Source organism: Triturus cristatus, chromosome 9 (assembly GCF_964204655.1).
Source record: "Triturus cristatus chromosome 9, aTriCri1.1, whole genome shotgun sequence".
Taxonomy (NCBI): domain Eukaryota; kingdom Metazoa; phylum Chordata; class Amphibia; order Caudata; family Salamandridae; genus Triturus; species Triturus cristatus.
Genome location: NC_140592.1, coordinates 803039989 through 803063766, shown reverse-complemented (window position 1 = coordinate 803063766; position 23778 = coordinate 803039989). Strand labels below are relative to the sequence as shown.

Sequence of the window (23778 nt, the reverse complement as noted above, 5' to 3'; positions counted from 1 at the left end):
AGTCCTACAATGACAATTTACACTTCTGGTCTCAGAATGATTACCGCGACACTAAAGGTAGCACAATTAAGCATAAAACGCTTTGGGTTCGAGTGGCGGACTTTAAAGAACGTCTCCCTCTCGTTAGTGTTATTCACACTCTTGGTCACCAGCGGCTTGGTGTCCATGCTGTCGGCAACAGCTTAGCTGACGAGGCAGCAAAAACAGCAGTGGCTACATACTTAGTGGCAGCAGTTACAAGATCCAAAAGTAATATTGATGATGACATCTTGGCAGCTATTGCTGCTACAGAGAAGGGAGGAGATTACCCGAAGGGTTTTCCCTCTCGGTATATTTATCATTTAAGTCCTGATAACGTCCCATTAGTGAGGATTAACGACGTTGGTGATAGAATAATTCCCAACGCGGACTGCAGACCAGCACTGATCTTGGCTGCGCACGAGGGGTTGGTGTCAGCCCACGCCGGTGTGTCAGCTACAATATCTCGGCTACAACAACGTTACTGGTGGTTTGGTTTATATAAACAAGCGCGCGCTTATGTTCTTGATTGTGACATTTGCCAACAGATTAAACCTTCTACTGTTGCGCGCCCACCACAGACACAGCTGTACATCTCTAATAAGCCATTTGGTTGTGTTTATTTAGATCACTGCGGTCCTTTTTCTTCTGATACTGCGTACAAGTACATCTTGGTTGCAGTGGATTCGTGCACACGTTTTCTATGGGTATGGCCACAAAGGAGTGCTGACTCGCGGACTGTCATCAGGGATTTGCGTGTCTTTGTGGGAACTTTTGCGTGTGGTACCTTCCATTCTGATCAGGGCCCTGCGTTCGCCTCTAAGGCTTACAAGAAGGCTATGACAAATTTGGGGGTCCTTGTCAAATTTTCGTCTCCCTACCGACCTGAGGGTAATAGTGTGGTGGAGCGAATGAACCGTGACTTAAAGCAATCATTGACAGCACGTGTTTTAGGCACAGGCCGGAACTGGCTAGCCCATTTGTATAACGTCCAACGTGCACTAAATAATCTCCCTAGAAGGTCTCTGGGTGGGCGGACCCCGTACATGATGCTCTTCGGAATCAGAATGTTTGTTCCAGACCTTGATGGTCTAGACATTGCGGCGTCGACCGCACCCTTTGACGTAGATGATCACTGTGCTGTTTTGCAGACTCTACAAGAAGCCAGAGACTCTCTTTCGAAAGAACATTTGCCCTCCACGTCTGAAGCTGAGGTTCAGATTCCGGTAGTCGGCTGGCTACCCCGAGTTGGTGATCTGGTCCGTGAGAAGGTGGAGAACAAGAAGGAGTTCGGCCCCTCTTATCGTGCACCAGTTCCAGTGCTTGGAGTGCAGGGTACAAGAACAGTCATTTTACATCCACTTCCTGGTCGCAAAGAAAACAGGTACATCTCTATTGACAATGTCAAACTTCAGCGAGTGGCCGATACTTCTTAGTATGACTCCGGCAGTTTCATGCCAGACAATGCAAAGAAATTCAATGATGGTTCCTGCTTCTACCACCTTGTCTGATGTTGCAATCGAGATGCATTCAGTTACTGATCCCTTGCTGATACCACCGGCTGGTGGTTTGTCCGATGAGACTGAGTATGCTTATCCTACACGTGGACCTTCGCCTGTTTTACAATCTACAGCACTTGGTGTTCTGCTTGGGTTTTCGGATCAGATAGAACCCGCTCAGCAGAGCCTCTCTAACCCAAACCAGAACGTTACCCCCTCCCTAGGGCCTGTTTACACCTAAATAACCACATATATGTACCACCTAAGGACAGGGAATTCCTACTATATATACCAAGACCTACAAATCACAGCCTCGCGGTCCCAAATGGACCCAGGACTTCCTGCCCAGACGGCAGCCACAGACTTCCTGCCCAGACGGCAGTCACAGCCTCGCGGTCCCAAATGGACCCAGGACTTCCTGCCCAGATGGCAGCCACAGCCTCGCGGTCCCAAATGGACCCAGGACTTCCTGCCCAGACGGCAGCCACAGCCTCGCGGTCCCAAATGGACCCAGGACTTCCTGCCCAGACGGCAGCCACAGCCTCGCGGTCCCAAACGGACCCAGGACTTCCTGCCCAGACGGCAGCCCCAGCCTCGCGGTCCCAAACGGACCCAGGACTTCCTGCCCAGACGGCAGCCACAGCCTCGCGGTCCCAAACGGACCCAGGACTTCCTGCCCAGACGGCAGCCACAGACTTCCTGCCCAGACGGCAGTCACAGCCTCGCGGTCCCAAACGGACCCAGGACTTCCTGCCCAGACGGCAGCCTTAGCACGAGTTCATCCTATAATTACCACAACATCAGTGTTACTATATATCAGATCACACAAAGACAGCTAGTTGAGCACAACTTGTTCCCCAGTTCGAAGGGCTCCTTTCTCCCTCATTCAGTTACCACCTACCTGATCAGGATTCCATGTTAAGTCACAGCTGACTAGAAGAATAGGTTACCCTCTTACACAAGAACACGTAGCACATATTGCTTTACTACAAACTGAATACTTTATTTAGTTATTACATGCACACTCACGGAACATAATACATATCACATGACCTGCAAAGAAAAGTGAAAGATTAAGTTGTACACTCTAATAGTAAGGGGTTGACATCACCTTGGTTGTATGTAGCCTGCACTCAAGGGTCATCTAGGTTCCCTTCTCGTCTGCGCCTCGGCTTCGCCTGGAAGTCACACCTCCGCAATCGCGGGTTTACTCCCGTCTCCCTCTCCGAGTCACTGGGACCTCTTCCTCATCGGCTACTCTCTTCTCTTTGGAATATCTATCTCTCGGTTTTTCTCCACCTCCAAGTTTGTCATCTGTCTTCCCTGGAATAAGTAGCAGCTTTACTACTAGCGGCCAGGTGCCGCCCATGGACAAGAAGCAAGTGCCAGTATCTGCCTCAGACTTTCACTAATATAGAGGTGCATTTTCTCATGGAAAATTCCAGCCCGTAACCTGCCGCCCACCAAATTCTTGTACCTCCCCGTACCAAGGACACGTTCCCAGCCGGCCGGCCTGATGTAGTGTCTTCGGCATGAAGAAAAATACAATCCTTCGATAAGGGCCGGCCTGAACCGGTTCTCTCCAAGCGAATAACACCTCGTAACTAAAACATCACCCTCGACCTAGAAACTTTCCAAGCTGCCGGAGAGGAAAGAAAGATGGAGTCTCTCCCGTTTAAGGCCTACCAGGCCTGGATTCAGCACGACTCCATGAAATACCCTCACTATAGAACAGATTACCCCTAATACTAACGGATCTATCCTCTAGGATATATGTGCAAACCCTAATCTATGGGGAAGAACACAGGATCATGTTGAAGTGCCTAATAAATAGGCTCTATACACTACTCTAACCCTTAGACTTGAATGGAAAGAGACTGAAGTCACCTAAATCACCCTTCAACACAATAAGACCGGAAAAATCGAGCAGTACACTTGGCCAGTCCCGTTTTTCCCTCGACACTAACTCTTTGCCCTCAACTCCCCCATCAAACATTGCTGTTTTTGTGAGCTGGTTTAAGAAACATTTTTTGATAGCTCCTTGGACATACATCTGGTTGATGCTTTTTGGTATTTTTTTGTTTATGTCCATTGGATTTGTTGTAGTTTTCTTCCGTTTGGTGGATGGCCATTATCTCAATGAGAGATCGACAATTAGACTTATCAATGGAACTTTGGCCCCCCACTCCTCATCCCACATCATGAAAAGGGACCAGACTTTTGTGAATATTACTGCCTGGCCCGTCATGGATGGAATCGCTTGGGATGCAGTTAAATTTCAAATTCATGGGCCTACAGAGGTCATTAATGTGCCTAATGTATTTCGTGTTTCTATGGGTGATGTAGTTAAACAGAACATACGTTCTGATGATTGGGATGTACACGCCATTGAAGCACTGTTTTCAGATTTGAAATATTATGCCGCCTTTGATGCTGAGGATTTGTATGACAATGCGGCTAACTATGCAGAACAGTATTGTTTTCAACATTATGGCAATCACTTCTTGCATAAATCAAATTTGTTTAGAAATTTTGTAAATTTTACCCAGTGGGAACATTGTCCCACCCCCTCGTTTGGCAGTTCACACACATTAGTTGATAAGTTTACTTATTTTACTGATTTCAGTGTTTCAGCCCCGGCATCCTTTTATTTTAAAGTTAAGCCTGAGTCTGCCTCCAAGGTTAGACTGACACACACCAAATTGCTATATTCTAAGTCCTTTATGGATGAGTTGTCAATCAAAGGTTATGATCTATGGAAGGCTACTATTGATCTTAAGTCGGTTTGGGGTTCCAAACCGTGGCAGGTTCAGGGAACTGAAGCTTTACACCGTGCCTGTCTAGTACCAAATCATATGTTGTTTTTAAATGCAACCATCTTCCAAACCACCTGTTTCGGATTGGCCACTTCTAAAAAACTAAATTCGCCTTCTGTGCCGGATCTGGGTGCTTACCCAAATTGGAATAATCACACAGATCTGTCCCTTCCTGCTTTGCAGTTATTGGTTTCCAATTCGTCTTTCAATATTTCGAAATTTAATGGTGAGGGATGGTTAATTTGGCAAAGCAGTTCTGATACCTGTCAACGTTGTTTTCTAGGACTGAAACCGGGGTATACTCAAGATCGCGTGGACCCCCGGTTTGAGTCGTCACATACGGTAACTACATACTCTGTGGGGAAATTATGTCAGTCCTGGCTGCGACATTCCACCTTGGCATCTGTCAAAGTTCATTTATCAAAGTTACATGACAAAATAGATTTGAATGATTTTGTTAAAGGTCCTGTGGGTGGCAGATCCAAGAGATGGGCGTATGCTATTTACAACGAAGTATGGAAACTGTCGCAAATTGAGGCAGCTTCAAGATTGAGAGCTATTGATCAGGCTAATATGGAAAAAGTATTAGCAGTTATTGATAACAGCATTAACACTCTTTCTTCTCGTATTTATACATTAGATAATATTGTATCTTCAATTGTTGATATTGTGCAGGATGATGTGTCTGTGTTGTATCATGGTCAAAACCAGTTGCGTTCTGTTATGCAGTTTGCATGGACATTACAAACATTGAAGGCAGGGAAGGTCCCTTGGGACTATCTGAATACAACATCGTTATTTCTTCCCTTTAACCTTACTGACAAACAGCAGTTCATGTCCATGAAGGATGCTACATATTCCTTGCTCCATATTGAGAAATTGGAGCCGTTACCTTTTTCTGTTGCGGAAGTCGATTCCGCTGTGTGGCTCTTACACGGATTGATAAGTCTACCGTTTGCGCTTTTTAAGTTTACCTCTTGTATGAAACACTATGCTTTGGGTAGATATGAACAGCTGGGCACCGCTTTCATACATGAAGTCTGGTCCCTCCCCTTTACGTATAGATGTACAAGGGACGGTACTGAGGTTTATCTGAAGGGTGAAGAATGTACAACGTCACCTGATCATTCTGTTGTGTGTAGGCACATTCAATTGCACGGTGCTTGTAATGTACACGCTCCGAACTTGGCCTGCGTCCTCAAAGGTATCCCGGTACCAGTGATTACGCCATCTTTCACGCTGCTTGCAAACGGTAGTTATTTAATTTTGAACAATGAAGCTTGCTGCGGGATGTTAGTAGGGATCCCGTATATAGTAACTGTAACACACAGGGTTGTCTGCTGCAATAACGTCCTGTTTCCACCCCCGCATGGGAGGCTGGATGCTTCTATCTGGCCTTCAATTCCAACCTTGAAAGCAGAGTTCGACAAAATGAGCAGAATAAGAGCGCTATTGTCCCAAAAGGAGGTGCCATTGACTTCCTCCCGGGAAACATTTGTCCTTCACGTAGCAAATACGCGCACCGAGGTACAGGCGCTTTTGAATACTGACCTCCCCCTGCATTTTGGTGCTTTGATCCAAACAATTTTCAATGCCTCGTGCACGACTGGCCTGGCTCATTTTTTTAAACTTGTGGGCTCGGGCCTCGTGACCTCTTTCCAAACTATTTTTGGTGTGATTCCGGCATTTTTTCATTCTATTTTCTCCAGCGTCTTTGGAGGTGTCCCGTTAATTCTGGCTCTAGTGGCAGGTGTGCTACTTTTACTTTTCATCTTGCGGAATGGCTGCTCTTTCTGTGCCACACGACAGCCTGTCCCGTCTGCAGCTTCTTCGTGACAGGATGCTTGATTACTATGGTGTCCTGCCGTTGGCGACTTTGAGCCTGGCATATGGATTATCCTTCCGGTATTCCTACTTCACCTGCGTGCAACCTGTCTTCCACTGCCTAGATTGTCCTTTTGAATGGCCTATGGATTTGTGTTTAACCAACATGGTGTCTCCGGACCCGGATTTTGATCGACTGATGAGGCCCTTAGTGTCTCACGAGTCTGCCTGTTCTGGTGTTCGGATTATGGCCTGCGGTGCGGCACATGGTATCCTGGGTAATTGGGACATCGTGAGAGCGGCATATAACTTCTTGAATATGAGTTACTTGGAAGTACACGCTGGTTGCCCTCTGATGGTGCTAGAGGCTCCGCTGATAGAAGAACACGTATGTTCCTTTTCTTTACTTAACTGGATGGCTGAAACCTTCAGTGGCCGTGCCAATGATTTTCTGCTGGAAGCTGTGGCCACATATGCTGCATATACTTTCATGGATTGAGTGAACTTTCGTCCACTGTGTTTTCCTCACGTGTCTTGAACTGTCCCTGTGCGTCTGCACTTCTGCCCGGTGAGGCGTTTTTTCATTTTTCACCTCCCACGGCACGTTTGAGGTTTTTTGTTTTTTCTATGGCTTTTTGGTTTTTTTCCTGTTCGAACTTTGCCTGAACTGACCAGTTCCTTTTTAAATTGGATACGCCTTGTTCTGCTCTGTCGCGCTTGAACTCTGCGTTCTCTCTTTTCTTGCATACTAAGTAGTGCTTCGATCAAGGGGGCATGTAGTAAGGACTCCCTTAATACGTACATACATTGTTAAGTTAGCATAACCACATTAGAAGTTAGAAAGCCATCTTGCTGCTTTTGCACACGACACTGCGTTCACATGTTATTGCTTAAACGAACTGCTGACTCGAGTTTTGCCTCACACGAGAGCAATCTGTTGTTACCATCCCGAGCTCTGCGAAGCGACCTTGGTCTGCACACGATGTGACAAACAGTCTGAGTTGTTAGACAATGCATGTTTTCCACTCTAAGTTGATCGACCCACTATTTAGTCATAACACACGAGCAGCTGCACATACCTGAAAGTTGGTGCTTTTAATATCACGGACATCATGTTTATTATTCAGACCGAAGACGAGCCTTCCTGCGAGAAGACTCCTGATGCTCCTGTGATGTGATTTCACTAAGCTGATCTTTGAGGTATGGGGTCCCCTATTCAAGCCTAAGAGACCTTCTGTTAGTCTAATAATAATATTAGCCTCTTAGTAAAGGGAAAGTGGTAGTATCCACTGTCATTATAACATGATCACCCCTTTTATATTCTATGGAATTGTAACTATGTTGATGGTTTTGATTTTAATCATTTGTCTGCTTGTATTAGCCAAAGTACTGCATATTAGGACACGTGGTCTATAAAAATAAACTCTTTTTATTTTCACCGTGTCTCTATTGATTCTTGTTGTGGACTGATGTGAGAATAATATACGAACAGGTATTTCCGATTCCCACCATTCCTGAGTATGTACTGAGTCGCGTGTTCTGGGTTGTCTTTTCATTGGGACCGCCGAGCTAAATCTCGGATAACGAATGGGACACTTATGCTAGCCGGATACTGGGTTCTGGGTTCTGAGGTGAGTTTCTGGTACACCACAACTCACTGAGGTCCTGGGGTTCTACGCATAGTTCTGTGTATAAGCAGAATCCCTGCAACAGTGGGGGCAGGGCATGGCCTCCATCAGCAGAGTATAGGGCTCCAAAATGTGCTACCCACTCGCTAGCTAAAATGGGTGACGCTGGTGTATTATGTCCATCCAGCCCCTGTGGGACACTAAATGCCAAAAATACTTTGAGTCTTACATCTTGGCCACTTCTAGAAACTTTCCCATAGTTGTATTTTCCCAGATGTTTTTGTCTAACCTTATAGCTTGCTTGGAGGAAGAACTAGATGCCTTTATTGTGCCTCTTTTGCCAGACTTAATGACATTGACAAGTTTGGATTTAAACAAATGAAATACATTACTCGCATTTTAATCAGTACATTGCAATTAGACCACCTCACTAAAGAGCTGTTGATGCTCTGATGAACTTTGACGAACTCGAGACTCTGCATTTTATGTTTTTATGTAAATTTTATGAATTTCCCCGCAAAAGCTATCTCGTCCCGCTTTTAAAGAATCTTGATTTTTATCAGCTCAGACCTGCCATGATGTATTTACAACTACTATGTAGTGATATATTCTTTTTGTATTAGAGTTTTTAAAGTCGGCTGTTAAATATAGAAAATGCATGGATTTATAAGTATGCACCGCCTAAAATTCCTGCTAATTCAGCACTGATGTATCCTAATGATGAACCTATTCCCAATATTTACTCTTATTGTGTCGCACTTGTGTGTACTTTTATGGTTTGTTTTAACAAAACCGAAATAAAGCTTTATTGATTGATTGACTCTGCATCGATCCCTAATTGTGTGCTTTCTGTGCAAAATATGGTAAGATTGGCCTACACCCGATTGGCACATTTGATTTATTTCTAAGTCCCTAGTAAAGTGGGTACTACATGTACCTAGGAACTGAAAATTAAATGCTACTAATGGGCCTGCAGTACTTATTGTGGCACCCACTTAAGTAGCCCTTTTAAACATGTCTCAGGCCTTCCACTGCAGCCTATGTGTACACTTTAAAATGACATTTCGACCTGTCAAAATCAAACCTTTGCCAGACACTAACCTTCCTTTTTAATACATATCAGTCACTCCTAATGTAGGCCCTAAACAGCCGTGTAGAGTGCAATGTATTTAAAAAATTGGCTATGTACTTTTAACTTTTACATGTCCTGCTAGTGGGAACCTCTCACATTCGTTTTTCTCTAATGCAAGGGCTAGCTCTCCCACAGGATAATATTGAGTTACTTTATTACATTTATTATGTGCTAACTTTCAACTGGGAACAAGTACGAATGTCTAGTTTTGTGTCTAAAGAATTGTAATTCAAAACCGGCTTTAATGGCAAAGTTACATTTTAAGTCACAATTTTGAAAATGACAGTTTTAGAAAGTTGGCATTTTCTTGTCCCAAACATTTGGTGCCTGCAACCTGGGTCACATGACTAGGTGTAGCTGGTATTTGGTCTTTGTATATTATTCCAGGCAGTATGACAAAGGAGAAATAGGTCTTGGCAGGATTTTTCCATCCTTGACTTGATGATGGGGAGGAGCTGTTACATACCACATTTGCCCTTCACAAAGGCTATGCCTGAGCACACTCACAAAGGGTTTGACACTAGTCTTATTTGTCCCCAGACAGGCTAGGGCCAGAGTAGGGAGGCAGGAAATTCCAAACACCTCTGCGGATGGAAACCTCTAGAACCTTCACCTACTTCCAAGCTGGCACCAAGTATAATTATTGGCCCCACAGACACAACTCTTCAGTACATATCTGGACCTGTGGATACTACGGAAGAAGGACTGCTGTGCTCCTTTGTTGTCAGAAGGACTGCTACTCTGCTGCCTTGCTACTTTGTGCCCTGCTGCCTGCTCCCCCCTGCCTGCCGAAAAGGAAAACTGGACCTGCAGCTCTTATCCCAGGCTGAGGTGTCTCCAAGGGTCAGCTGACAGACCTTCTGTTTTAAGTTACAAGGACATAACAAGCTCCAGAGACCTCCCTGCAGTGCAGCTGCCTGGACCTGCCTGAGCGCCGCTAGCCTCTGCTGGAGTGAGTTCCTGATCTCTAAGAGGTGCCCCTTAGGTCCTGGACCCTTGGTGTGGCATCAATTGAGCCCCCTTGCCAAGAAAAGGAGAAATCCTGAAGGTTTGGGCTGTTCATGACAGCAAATGGGCCTGTCCGTGCCAGGATTCTGTCACCCGTGCTGCCAGCCAATGCGAAGCTCCATTGAACCTTACTCTTCCTTGCACAGTGACTACTAGCCACGCCTGGCAACGCTAGATCTGCACTTCAAGCTACAAAGTTGACAGCCCATGGTGATTTCAAACATGAATTTCCAGCACCGACCGTCGGTGACGCTCGACAGAATATTCACGCTACAGTGACTACTGTCCACGACACCCGGCCTGCTCTTTGCACTACAGCGATGACCATCCGCAATGCTCTCCCTGCACCTCAGGGCCCCTAGACCATGAATGCAACTTTTTGCACTGGACTTTTGTAGGTAACTCTTTCAGCGGGACTAACCTCCTGGTCCCTGTATCCGGCCCTCACTCCATCTCGATCCACCTGAACTTGTCACTTTTACCCAGTCTCGCATGATAACCACAAGTAGCATTTTGTGATTTTAGGCTTGTCATTTGAAATTGCATAGCTCCAGTTCTACTGAATGGATTATTTCTGTTTTTGTCTCAAATAATTTAATAAGTGTTAGTCTATTTTACTAAATTGGTGAGGGATTTTTCATGTGTTGTGTTTTCATTTTATTACTGTTTGAAGTGCTCCATAAATACTTTACACATTACCTCTAAGTTAAGCCTGACTGCTTTTGTGCCCAGCTACTAGAGGGTTAAGCACATGTTAATTTGGGGTTTCTCATGACTTCACCCTGACAGGAATTGGGGTTGCTGCTTAAGAAGGGTGTCAGCCCATCAACCAGTAAATCAATTTTCTACAGTAGGGTGACTAATCAGGCTTTTATGGGCTCAGGAACAGTACCCATTTGAATGTTTACTGTAATGTCCGAAAGGAAAGTACTACAGAGCATATGGCTTGTCACTTCACATGATGACATCACGCTGTCTTGTCATATTGGTAGTCTCACTAAATTACTTTGGAGCTGGCAAGTGAGATTAAACTATACCATCCCATAGTTTAAAAAACCTATCATACACAAGCATTGCAAAATCAATGTTTGGTAGTTACACCTGTGAAATGAACATCATGTGTAAAGTTCCTGAAATATCGAAGGTTGTAAAGTAATATATAAAACCCAGCTGAGAATATGTATAATGTCTTTTAGAAGTATGCCACTCATCTTCACCCAGGGATCTGAAGGAAAAATGCATAATTGTTAAATTGGCTGAGGTAAGATTCACATCTTAGATACCCTCCTTGAAGCCCCATCCACATGTGTATGCAAATATTAAGACCTTGAAAGATCAGTCAGTATATGGGGATGATATAGCAAGTACACACTATCCCATACTTCAGTCACTATTATGGGAGAAGTTCTAAATTCTATGGTTGAAGCATTTGTTCCCAATGTGCTCATTCATAGCAGTAAAATACAGAGAAAACTGAAGAAGCATTGAATATCGAAGTAAAACTGTGATTTCTCAGCTTTAACTTTGCATTTTAAGATAATTCACTGTTTAATATATTGTCCTGCCGGAGTATTGAAACTGTACACAAAAGCTTTAGGGGAAACAAAGGAGAAAAGACATCCCAGAGAAGGGACATTTCATTTAAAAAATGAACACTTCAGCACTCCTCTGGGACTTGTGAGAGACTGGAATTACATGCACCTGTGTCCAGTCTTGTGCAGCCCAGTCATGTGACTCCGCCCTGGGCTTGCTGCTGCTGGGAACTGCTTATAAGCTACCATTTGCTAAAGTGCCTTGTTTATGCATTGAAGTTTGTTCCTCTGTGTACCGGGCCTCTTCTTGTTTGTTTTTCACACCAGTTTCTGCCTTGCTTCAGCCAAACCCTGTGTCTAGTTCCTGTGCAGCCTGCTACAGATTTTCCAAGCCCTGCTTTGCTTTTGCTTACTCCCTTGTCTGCCTTTTATCTACCCTTTTTGCAGCCCCTGAGCTGCTCCCTTTCTACTTGTTCCTAGATTGTTCCTTCTCATCCTGCTATTATTTTCCCTTTCCCTATTCCAATTGCTTCTACCATAGCTCCTCAGTCTCCTAGATTTTGCCCCTAATTTATGTTCCCTTTTTTCAGCGATTCTTACGCAGTCTCAAGTTCCCTTGAAGTTCCAATCTCTTGCTTGTTACAGTTCCTCGGATACTTGTGCTAACTTGTCTGTTCTCCAGTTTTTCCAAGAATACCTTGCTCCGGCTATTTGCTACAGGCTCTCAGGTTTCCATTCTAGCGCTTATTTTCCTCTTGGGCTCTTGTGTCTGGTAGGTGTACTATTTGGTTCTCACTTGTGTATAAGTGTATTCCTTTGTACAGGGGTTGGCTCCTGATTACTCTGTCTTGTGTTGCATGTAGTCTTAAGCGCCTTATCTGTGACAGCGTGCAATTTCTACTTTCCTTAGGAATTGCTACTGGGTCTCCAGCTGGACCCATACGAGCTTGTGTAATTGAGTACAATCCTAGTTTGTGCCCTAGGTTAACGAAACATGAATAATTTCTGCTGCACCCTTTCTATGGGGCTTGCAGGGTCACTATCTGTAAGAGTAATCTGCACAGAGGCATTCACATTTCCTGTTGCTGTGGTAAGTTAGAAGTCTTACATCTGTACAACCCTAGCGGTAACCCAAAGTTTAGATCCATTATTGGTCCATTCCTTGCTTGTTCATGCTAATGTTGATTGTCTACTCTATCCTGTTCCTCTGCTTTATTCTGTATTTGTTCTTTCTTGGTGTATGTTTTTGTCTGCTTCAGTACACTACATCCGTAGGGAGATATTCCTTGACCTTGAGGGGTGCTCCACCCGGAGTTCCTGACATGGAGTCTGTAACATAGTGAGTGAATATGATGTAATAAAAGGGTTGGTGTACACTAATGCAAGGACTCTCAGGAACATACACTTCAGGGATCTGTTTACTGACAAACTGATGCACACTGATTGACCCATTTATCAAATATACAATCTGAATTAATAGAATGATCAGTGACCTGTGATATCATTTAAAGATGTGCGATTGAAAGCTGGCATACAGCGTAGTCTGTCTGTGAGGATATCTATCTTTTTATCATATTTCCCATTGTTTCTTTTAATTTATTGGACTCAGGAAGATGCAATGTTGTCATCTGGGTAGCTTAGGTCAGCCAAAAAAGGCCCTACCTATATGTGCCTTTGGCATAAAATTAAAAACATTTTGTTTTGTTTAATTTATATTCTGATGTGTTTGTAAGTCAGCTGAAAAATGCACATAAACAGAGCCAGTTGCTTAACTTTCAAATTTGAATATGAGACTGCAGACTAGCAGCTTTGAACACTCATGGATGGTATAAACCCTGTGGCATGGGTAGTGAAACAGATGTGTTGCCCTCCCCTCTATTTCCAGTGGCGCAGGAAGGGGGTGAGGTGGGTGGCAGTCCGCCCTTCGCAGCACGAGTTTTGGGTGTGCAGACTCTTACCTGCAGCCGTCGCAGGGCTGCGAGCGCAGGAATCGCCAGCCCCCCTACCCGTCATACCAGTGGCCGCCTCTACCGGGCAGCAAAAGAAGTTACTGCCAGGGTCAGAAAAAGGTCTATCTATGCCACTGCTCCATTCATGCTAGGTCTGGACGTTCAAAGTCAAGCTGAAGACATTCTTGTATAACAAATTTAACACTTTGTAAGTTAGTTGAGACTGTAGCTTCTGAAAGTTAGGTCCTGCTGTAAAACACTTAAATCTATCATGTAAGCTTGAATATGCTTACCTTAGGCAAGGTTAGTATGCGCTTCAGTGCTATGCTAACACTGAAGCTGTAATCTTTTACACGTGTTCACTTTAAACAATCTTCTTCTATGTAGCTCAGTTTGGTAGAAAACTAATTATTACAGCGTTTATTTAACTAACATAAAGAGGTCAGTAGTCAAGATTAACAACTATAAGATGCAAAAAGGGATTTTTATAGGTTGGTACAAAAAAGATATGCAATAAATAGGTGGCTGACCTGTTGATAGGTTTCTTTCACACTTTCTCCTCTTGAGGGAAAAGTGTTCCACGTCCATTGATCAGCATTTTAACTTTATGATATTCTTCCTGCTTTTCTGTTTCAATGGTTATTTGTCAAGGCACACTTTTGGACCTTAGCAACTTTGACATGTGGGGATCTGCTGGAACCTTAGCAGGTGGTGGCTGTCATCTTAAATCTCAAGAAAACAGGGTCACTATAGCAAGAGCTATAATTGTCTTGTGGATGGCATACTACCGCACACAAATAAAAGGGAAGTTTAAGAAGAATGTTAAGAAGCTGAGTGCACTTCAGAACAGTGTGATATAAGCTGTGCATGGTCTACTAAAAATGAATGCAAATTTCTGCTCTTTGGAAAGAGATGCATGGGTTAAGCTCAAATCACCTTCAAGAATCTTCTTCTCACACATAAGATACTTTATAGTAAGGCACCAAAATACTTCACCCAGTCCATAGTTTGACATTTCCTTCCAAACTCTAAGATCCATTTACAAATATCTACTATTTCCACCCATGTCCATCAAAAAAAGGCAGGAACTAAATAGTTCCCAGTGATTGCCAGGAGGTTGTGAAATACCCTGCCAGTAGACCTGCAAGGCCTCTTAGAGCTGCTTCTTTTAGAAAGATGTTACGTACCTTATTGTTTTAATAATTGGTTCTACCTATTTTGTGCTGCATAAATTATTTCATTTGAATTGTAGATGTATGCTTTTACTACTTCCACCTATTTTTCCTCCCTATTCTTAAGAATGATTCAATGACCCGGAGGAGTAGGACATTTAGTGCCGCTATGGAGGCATCTCCTAACTATGTTTCAGTGAGGCCAACTTAATGACAAATGGAGTCAGAAATAAGATTTTGGCTATCCATTGCACAGGTCATATGATAGGGGTCATGGGTATACCCAGTGCCTAAGCATATAGAAGGACTATTCCAATTGTTACAAAGTCTTCATAAAAAAAGGATTGAGATGTACTTTCACATGCATGAAAAATCTCTCAAATGCATTCAAGCTGTCGGATTACAATGAGATGGATACAGGTCCCTTTGGTACTCACAAGCCAATGGAACATCAGTTGCACTATGCCATTAATGTAATTTTTTTAATTTCCTCTAAATTAACGCTTCAGTGAAAAGTCAAATCTTTCATTCTCTTTGGCCACAAATCCAAGTATACTGTAGCGCGTACACCTGGTTTTGTTCTATTTCTATAAGGTCCTCTTTTCATGTAAGAGAGCAACCTTCACATTTTAACCTATCGGCACTTGAGTACTTGAGCACTTGCAATACCCATTTGACAACCTGTGTGTAACTTCCTTATTGTCAACTAGAGGACAGATAAGAGGTCACCAAATTGTTAAAGAGGTAGACAAATCTGCTGACACTTGCATGTGTAGAGTGGTAGTATAGTGGAACAAGATATAATTTAAATTCAGGGTGATAAGGATCCATGCCATGAGACTACTTCTGACTATAAAAGACAGCAAGCACACTGAGAACTGACGTATGGTGGCTGTCTGGGTCAAATATAAAACCCCGTGTTTAATAGGGACTGTGATTGCAGATTGAAGATAGTCAGGGGAAAGGGCATGACTCATTGTGTATCAGACAGTAGGATGGTGGGAGGACATGTATTAAGTCGTGAGTTCAGGGAACCAACAGGAGGCAAGGTTTTTTTTATTGTGGAAGTGGACAGCAGGCATGAGGTATGGTTGCTAATTTGAGAAGCAGGAGTGGCAGTGGACACCAGGAATGCTCTTGATTTAGAGATGCTTAATAAAAACATCTAACTGGGGAACATGGTAGACAGCAAAACCTAAATATGTGTTGGATTGTGGCTGAACAAACACTCCACATTATGAAAGCATTAAACAACTCCTTTAGAGTACATCACTAGCAGAAGGAATCTCTGAGTATTATGGTATCAAAATATAGACATGGAGCAACCTGGACCCTTTTAATATACAAATTATTTATGGTTTGGGAGAACCTTTCTACTCTGTGCAATAACAGTAATATCAATCCATGAATATTTGATTGGAAATGTTCTCTTGACCATAGATCCCCCTTTCAAAAGTAGCTGTTCTCACCTTGCTTGCTGAAGTACCCTTTTTCTTTGTAGCACTCTTGCGAGAATGTCCACGTTTTGGTTTCCTGTTGGGATCTCCAGCACTTTCATCCAAATCTTCCATTTTAATAGATTCCATGTTGAATGCGAGAATTTCTTGAACTGTTGATGAAGGTTCTTGTTTATCCAATTTCTCTGACTGCAAAATATCCTGTTCCGTTTCATCTCTTTGACTGGAAAGTACCTGCAGAATAAACATAATATATACTTTTTAAGTAATTGCACACTAGGGCCCCATTAGTATGGGGGGCGGACTTTGCTCACCCGCCATACCCTCGGGAAATGGGACCGCCCGCTGAGGGTGCGGCGGTCCCGCACTTCCGATTAGCATGCGCCCGCCACACTGGCGGGCGCATGGCACATCTGCAACATTGCGGCGGGCAGTGCAGAGAGCACCGCCCGACGCAATGCCACAAAGGCAGCCTGTTCCTTTCAATGCACAACGTGACAGGCACCGCGCGGTGCCTGCCATGTTGTACATTGAAATGCAGGGTAGTACCATAGGTACCCCCCATGTGCACCCCAGAATCCCTGGGGGCCCGCTACGGGCCCCCAATGTCAAAAACCGCCTGCCTGCATAGTAATATGGATGGCGGTGTCTACCAGACACCGCCACCATATAAACAGTTTTTCCGCCCGGTAAGCAATCGGGCGGATTCAGTGGCGTAGCTGGGGGGGGGGGGGCGGTCCGCAATAAGGTATATCTGGACATTAATAAAACTCTTGCTCATCTTCAGATTCTGCCAAATTAGGATTTAGCAAAGCCTCCAACATTTTGATGCAGCTCTATTAGCTGTCCTTGCGTTCTCAAATTTATTTTCTAAATCCTCTGCATAGTGCATTGCTCTGCCTATGGTGAACTCCACTGTTTTCTGTAAAAAATGAATCCCCTATGCTCCAACCAGTGCTTTGAGCTCCTCCAACTTCACTCTATTGAGGATTCTGCCGTTCTACAAATCTCCATGCCAAGGTTGTACTATCTTTGGCTTTCGTTTTGGAATAGCCTTCCTCTCAGTCTCTGCAAGAATGTGTAATATTTATCTTTCAAAAGGAAGCATACCCACATGTTTACTCTGTAACTCTCTTTTTGTATCCATTCTTTAGTGGTACTCTGATTCTTCCTAGTGCCAACACAACTTGGTTGAACGAATTCTCAAAAACACTTCTATAACATAACACAAAATGAAGTGACATAACATTACAAAGCATGTGGTTGATCAGAGACTACTTGAAAGGGGTGGAGAAAACTCAATCAGATAAAAGAATATAAAATATGAGTTATTTTTCCAACAGGTATTTAGTGTGTCTTACCAATGCTAAATTTCTGCAATCAGCCCAAGGTTGTATTGCAGAATGGTACACACATAATGCATAATCTATAGATAACATACTGTGCTTGCCTCACTTTCTTTGTTAAATAATTGGGAACATGAGAGCTAAGGAAGTGAGAAAACAGAAGGTAGAGTTTTGATCTAGGTTGAAGGGGTATTTAATCAAGAAATGCACAAAACGGAGCTGATTACATATCAACGCAATTGTGCAGTGCTATTCAGCAGTTACTATTGTATCAACCAGTGCATAACCGATATTTGTGCTTACTGACACTAATGTTGTTGTTTCAAACATTTACAGGGTATTTTATTCATTAGTATGGGGGCAATATTTGAATTCCTAACTCATTCCAGAATATAAATGATTCTGGTGACTTGTGTGGAGAACAAGGGGCACAGCCCTGCTTTTCCCATGAATACTCTGACTTTGAAGTGAGAGTAAAATGGTAGGGATGGTTTGATAAACGTTATTAAATTTACTTTTAGAAAAATTGTGATCGTTTGAGAAAATATAATCATGTTTTCCTAAATAATTCCCTAAAACCTCTAAACAGGTGTTAATAACTTTAAAAAGTTTGATTTAAAAAAAAAAAAAGTAAATATCTTTCAAATGATTACTTCAAAAAAATACTAACTCTTAAAACTTTTAGTTATTTCTCCAATTTTGAATCATTTGGTATTGTTTCTGAAAGGGCTGTAGAGTCCACGTTCTTTCAAAATGAATTAAAACACTTTTAAAACTGCTAAAAGTACTGTAACGTTTGTTGGGTCATAAATGAGCTTTATTAATATTGACACCTTCTGACCCTTCTCCTCTGGCTTTGACTGATCATTATGGGATCCAATTTAATTGGCGCATCTCTCAGTAGGGCAGGCTTGGGATCCATACTACCTCACGCTTGATGAGACCTTTCTCTAAGGTCTCTCAAAACAGCTTGCTGCTTGCCCGGAAAAAAACAATACACTGATTCATTGCCTCTGACTCGCTTAAGGTGGAGAATTGGTTACACACCACAGTGGAGAATTTTGCACCTGCCAGAGCTCGTTTTCCCAGCAAAATCAGGGTTATAAACCCCTAGTTTAGTGAGGAGCTGAGACAGGAGAAAAAGCTATTCAAGAGAGCGGAAAGGGAATGGTGTAAGAATTACAGTGCGGAGGCCAAAGCACTCTGTAGAAGGGCTCTCAAAAGTTTTGTGACACTGATAAACCATTCAAAGAGAGAATTCTATGAATGTAGGATAAAAGCTGCAAGTAACAAATCTTTCAGATTGTAAAAGATTTGTCGAGCCAGTTGCATGCCATAGAAGCAAGGCCCCCTCGGACAAATGGTGCGCAGATTTGGCTTCTTTTTTTCACAACAAAATTCAGGAGATCCAGAATAGTCTAAAATCAGCTGTACCACTCGATGTTGAGGCTCTTAATCCACACAATACCTTAATGCGGTTTCCTGTCTGATGTCTGAGTTTAACGAGAGTTCTCTTGAAGACTCCAGAAGGTCTATTCTTAATCTTAAATCGGGCACTCCAGCCAATCCTTGACCTCCTTTCCACGTTGTTTGGGGAGTGGACATTATTAATCCTACTGTGAACGCCCTTTTAAATATAACCTTGAATGCAGCTACTGGCAGAATGTCTCTGGAGCAGGCGAAAATCCTACTACTTTTAAAAAAGCCACATGCAGACCCTGATATCCCAGGCAACTACAGGCCAATTTCCCTATTGCCTGTCCCATACAAGCTGTTGGAAAGGTTTGCAAATGACCAACTCTCTAAGCATCTTGAGGTCAATAAATGATGACATCCTAGTCAGTCTGGCTTCAGGCCAAGATTCAGCACTGAGACTTAGAGGTCTCTGAACTGATCAAAAGCACCATTGATGCGGGCGGTCTGGCAGTCCTGGTACTGCTAGACCGGTCTGCAGCATTCGTTACGGTTTCGCATGCCAAACTGCTCAACCGACCTCAGGAGATTGGCTTCAGGGACAAGGCTGAAGTGGTTGAAATCCTTTCTATTGGACAGAAAGTAGGAGGTCTGGTTACCTCCTTTTTCCTCTGGCAGACTAAATGTATTGGTCGGGGTCCCCAAGGATGAGTTTTAAGCCCCATGCTGTTTAATATTTATATGCCTCCTCTCGCTGAATTGGTGAAGTCTTTTGAGGCCAAAATAATCTCCTATGCCGATGACACCCAGATCATTATCACAATTGTTAAAGGGGTGCCAGTTGAACAAGGTGATATAAAACGATGCCTCTCAGCAAATTTCCATTGGATGAGTTACTTCCAACTGAAGTGTAATACTGAGAAGACGGAGGTGCTCTGTGTGGGACACAATTTTGACCCCAAGTTGCAAGTGCACTGGCCAGAGGGGGCACCTTCACCCGATAGGCATGTGAAAACAGTCAATAAACTGGGTGTGAACTTTGATAATACAACTTCCTATCATAATCAGATTAATTCTGTGGTTGGCAAATGTTTTGGAATACTGCCTATGCTCAAGACATTCCTACACTTTTTATCAGTCCCAATTCGGATCACAGTGATCTTGGCATTGGTTATGTCCAGGCTGAACTATGCCAATGCATTATATGGTGGCCTTTTGCAATATTTGTTGAGAAAACTTAAAACTGTGCAAAATTCTGCAGCTAGGCTCGTTCTCGGTTTACCTAGAAGGGAGCATATTTCTCCCATTTGCGGAATTTGGCTTCCTGTGCACAAGCGGATTATCTTTTAGACCTCTCTCTTTATGCAGAGTGCTTTACCACTTGGGACCAGATTGTCATTGAGGATTTCTCTATACAGCCCATCGAGCAATTTGCAACATTCTCTTGACCACGGTCCTGAGAGTCTGGCTTGTAAAAGAAGGGAGGTATTCTTTTTTCTTTTGGGGTCAATGGACTGGTAAAACTTTCCGTTAGGATGAGAGACTGTTCAGGAAAATGCTTAAAACCTGGCTCTTTGTCCAGTAGATAGCTCTCTTGTGACCTTACTGTTACGTTAGCACCGGGACACTCTTTTGAGTAGCTGCGTACTCTATAAATCCTACATAACATAACAATACTAATCCTTTCAAAAGTATTTTATAAAAACACGTCCAATTGTTTTATTTGAAGGAGGAAATATTAATTAAAAGTTGCAAAATAAGCATTCTCGTATCCCTTCCAGATAAAGAGAAAGTTTTGCTATTTAACATGAACTAAAGAACTCAAAAATATACAGCAAAAAGTCTGGCAATCACCATGTGTAGGAATGTGTATAAGTAAGACAAGACTATCTTTAGCTGAAGGTACGAAGAGAGATAAGAATCTTTTTTTCATTTTCAGAGGGAAATGTGATCTATTATTAATACGGGAGGTGTCAAGCCGACAGTTTGTGGGAACAATAATTTTAAAATATTGTTGAGGGGTGCAGTAGAACACTAAATGAGCTCTGCAGTGAGCCATTAGGTGACATTCCCTATCAAACTAGACGAGGCAGAGACTGAGCAAGGACTTCTTTTTAACTACGAATGGGATGTAGTAGGAAAATAATTATCCCTAGTGTATGCATTTTTAGAGAAGCAGGTAAAAACAGTTTACCATGTGAATGTTTCCACTTTCCCAGAAACAAGTCAATTTTGTGGCCATTTGTTATATGGTGTAAGTGGTGTCTGAAGGCACCTGCCTACAATGGCCTTAATGTTCTTAATACAGTGAGATAGTTATAGCCCTATAAACCATCAAGCACTGGTATCACTTCTGAGCTATTACCTACCAAAAGCCCTCATCTCATGGGTAATGGAACTCCTAGATGACTCACACTAGCATGAGCATGTATAGGTGGGGTCCTATACTTTGGATCACCTTAATTTGGGAAGCAGTTTATTTTAATTAAATTTGAGCATACCTCAGGCTGCTTGCCAAGCAATTTCTCTTGCCCATTATCAGCTGCTTCTGAAGTAGCTTGCATCACCTCCGTTTTAGGTTCCTCAAGGTCAAGTTTATCTCTGATGGCATATTCAGGACTGCTGTCGGAATCTTCCAGTTTAACTGTCTCCATTTTAGCCATATTAGTTTCTTGAACAGCAGGTGAAGGAGTGGATTGTTTTGCTGATTCCTCTGAGGGTAAATTCTTCTGTGATGTTTTGTCTTTCATGCTGACAGGAATCTGTAGTTGATCCAAAGTGAGAAATACGTTAGGTAATCATACACTTCCTCTTTTATTCCACACAATTCTGCAGTTTCAGGCTCTCCCTAAAAATGGAACTCAATATGTCAAATACGTTTTGTGAAATAAAGCATTTACTTTTGTTTTATGTAAAAGAGTTTCATTGGACACCAACTCCTGTTGGTATATTAGTGGTATGGTAGCATGCCATGACTGGTTGGGAATATATTCAGGGGAAATTGTCATCAGTTGATTAATAATAAAGCACTGAACATCTTAGCACACTTTACTTGCATGTTGTTGAATTAAATAAAAAAAGCTCCATGTGCTTAGCAGTGCGAACCAAAAACTGTCCAATATGTCAAGAGATGGAAACTCAATTTAGACGCATAAGAAAATAAAGAAAAATGTGCGATCTATCTATCTATCTATCTATCTATCTATCTATCTATCTATCTATCTATCTATCTATCTATCTATCTATCTATCTATCTATCTATCTATCTATCTATCTATCTATCTATCTATCTATATATATATATATGTATATATATATATATTCACTTAAAAAACCATAGGTTTCACACATGTTATAGTTAGGTGGATATTTCACTTGCAAAAAACCAATGAAATTCCCCCGTTATAGTTGGTTCAGATAACTATAACTCACGTGACCGCAATCCACTGCTGATGACGTCACATATTACATCACTCATGACATGGTCAGTGGCATCACTCATGACATCACTGATTACATCGTCCTTGTGATAGAGTGGCGGCCGCGCGATTTATAGTTATCTGAACTAACTATAACGGGGGAATTTCATTGGTTTTTTGCGAGTGAAATATCCACCTAACTATAACATGTGTGAAACCTATGGTTTTTTAAGTGAATTTGCAAGGTTTTTCAAATGCTAATTCCTAACTATAACGTGTGTGTGAAACCTATGGTTTTTTCAGTGAATTTGTACGGTTTTTTACATGCTAAGTTATGTATGTATTATTATTTTTTTTATATATTTATTTTACAATAAACCACATATTAAAAATGTTTAACATTTTTTTGGGGGGGTTTTTCACCGTGCGCGCACGGTACGCGCACCCCCGCGATTTTTTTTTAAAACATTAAAATGTTTTTTTCTGCCTTCGGGGTCCTTCAGGGACCCCCTGACAAAGGCTAGGGGGTCAGGAACTCTCTACCCTGCCCCCTTTTCATGTTCGCCACCTTCCTTTTTCACTCTCGCACTGAAAACAAACAAAATGGCGGCCGACACTTCCTGATTTCGACCGATTCGAACGTTGACTAACATGTAACCACCAATCAGAATGACGCTCGCGCACGTTAGGGTGCTCGCACGGTGCACGCACGGTGCGCGCACGGTGCACGGCTATAGATATGTATGTGCTTTTACATGCAATTTTCTCAGGAACTACTGAACAGATTGACTCCATATATGCAAAAGGCACATCCCTGAGCTGAGGACTACCTCTCTGCCAAATTTCAAGTAATTCTGTTCAGCCGTTCGGGCTGTACTTTGGACTAAAGGTCACTATGGAAAATTGCATGGGGAAAACGCGTTTTGGGACCCCCTTTTTTCTCAGCCCCCGCTTGACGAATCCCCCCGAGACTTTCAGGGTAGGAGCGGAGTGCCCCACCTATTTTGAAAATTTCGTGAGGATTCGTCAACCGGCGCCAAAGTTATTCCAAATAGAATGGTGTGGAGTTCCTATGGAAACACGGTCCTAACTATAACTATCTACTGGCAACCGCCAGTAGATAATATAACCTCCAAATTGGGCTCAAGTTCATCGGATTCCTGGTGCATCTGCAGCGGTGCGGCTTTCACGGCAGAGCCAAGCTGTTACATATAATTACAACCCTCTTTCCAGAAGAAACGCGTTGGTTGGGAGCGATGATATGCCCGTAATACATTGGATTGTAAACTGAGGATTAAAAGAATATTGTGATAACACCCGTGAGTGCGCTCTGTTCTTAGGCTGTGTCCTTGAAACGCGTCGGCATGAACTGTGATCTGAAATGAAGATGCCGGCCTTGGCTTCAGCTGCTGTGAGTGCGTCCTTTGAAGCTTTCAGGCAAATTGTATAACAAAATTGATGACACGGCTGCCCTGCCGTGAAATGATGCACCGTTTTCAGGACTGAAGGAGAGGCTGTGTGGTGCACATAACTTTACTGAAGCCACGATCAGCGCAGCAACTGAG

The 23778-nt window shown here is 42.8% G+C and overlaps 1 protein-coding gene across 1 annotated transcript in view; it reads right to left on the bottom strand.

Annotated features, from left to right (window-relative positions):
- LOC146798868 (nesprin-2-like) overlaps positions 1-23778 on the bottom strand; it is a 1144883-nt gene that overhangs the window by 515369 nt on the left and 605736 nt on the right. Inside the window, exons 67-68 of the mRNA XM_085627789.1 lie at positions 21296-21556; positions 16048-16269 (exon numbers count right to left, since the gene is read on the bottom strand). Coding sequence (XP_085483915.1) covers positions 16048-16269; positions 21296-21556 — 483 coding nt within the window. The remainder of the gene's footprint in view (positions 1-16047; positions 16270-21295; positions 21557-23778) is intronic.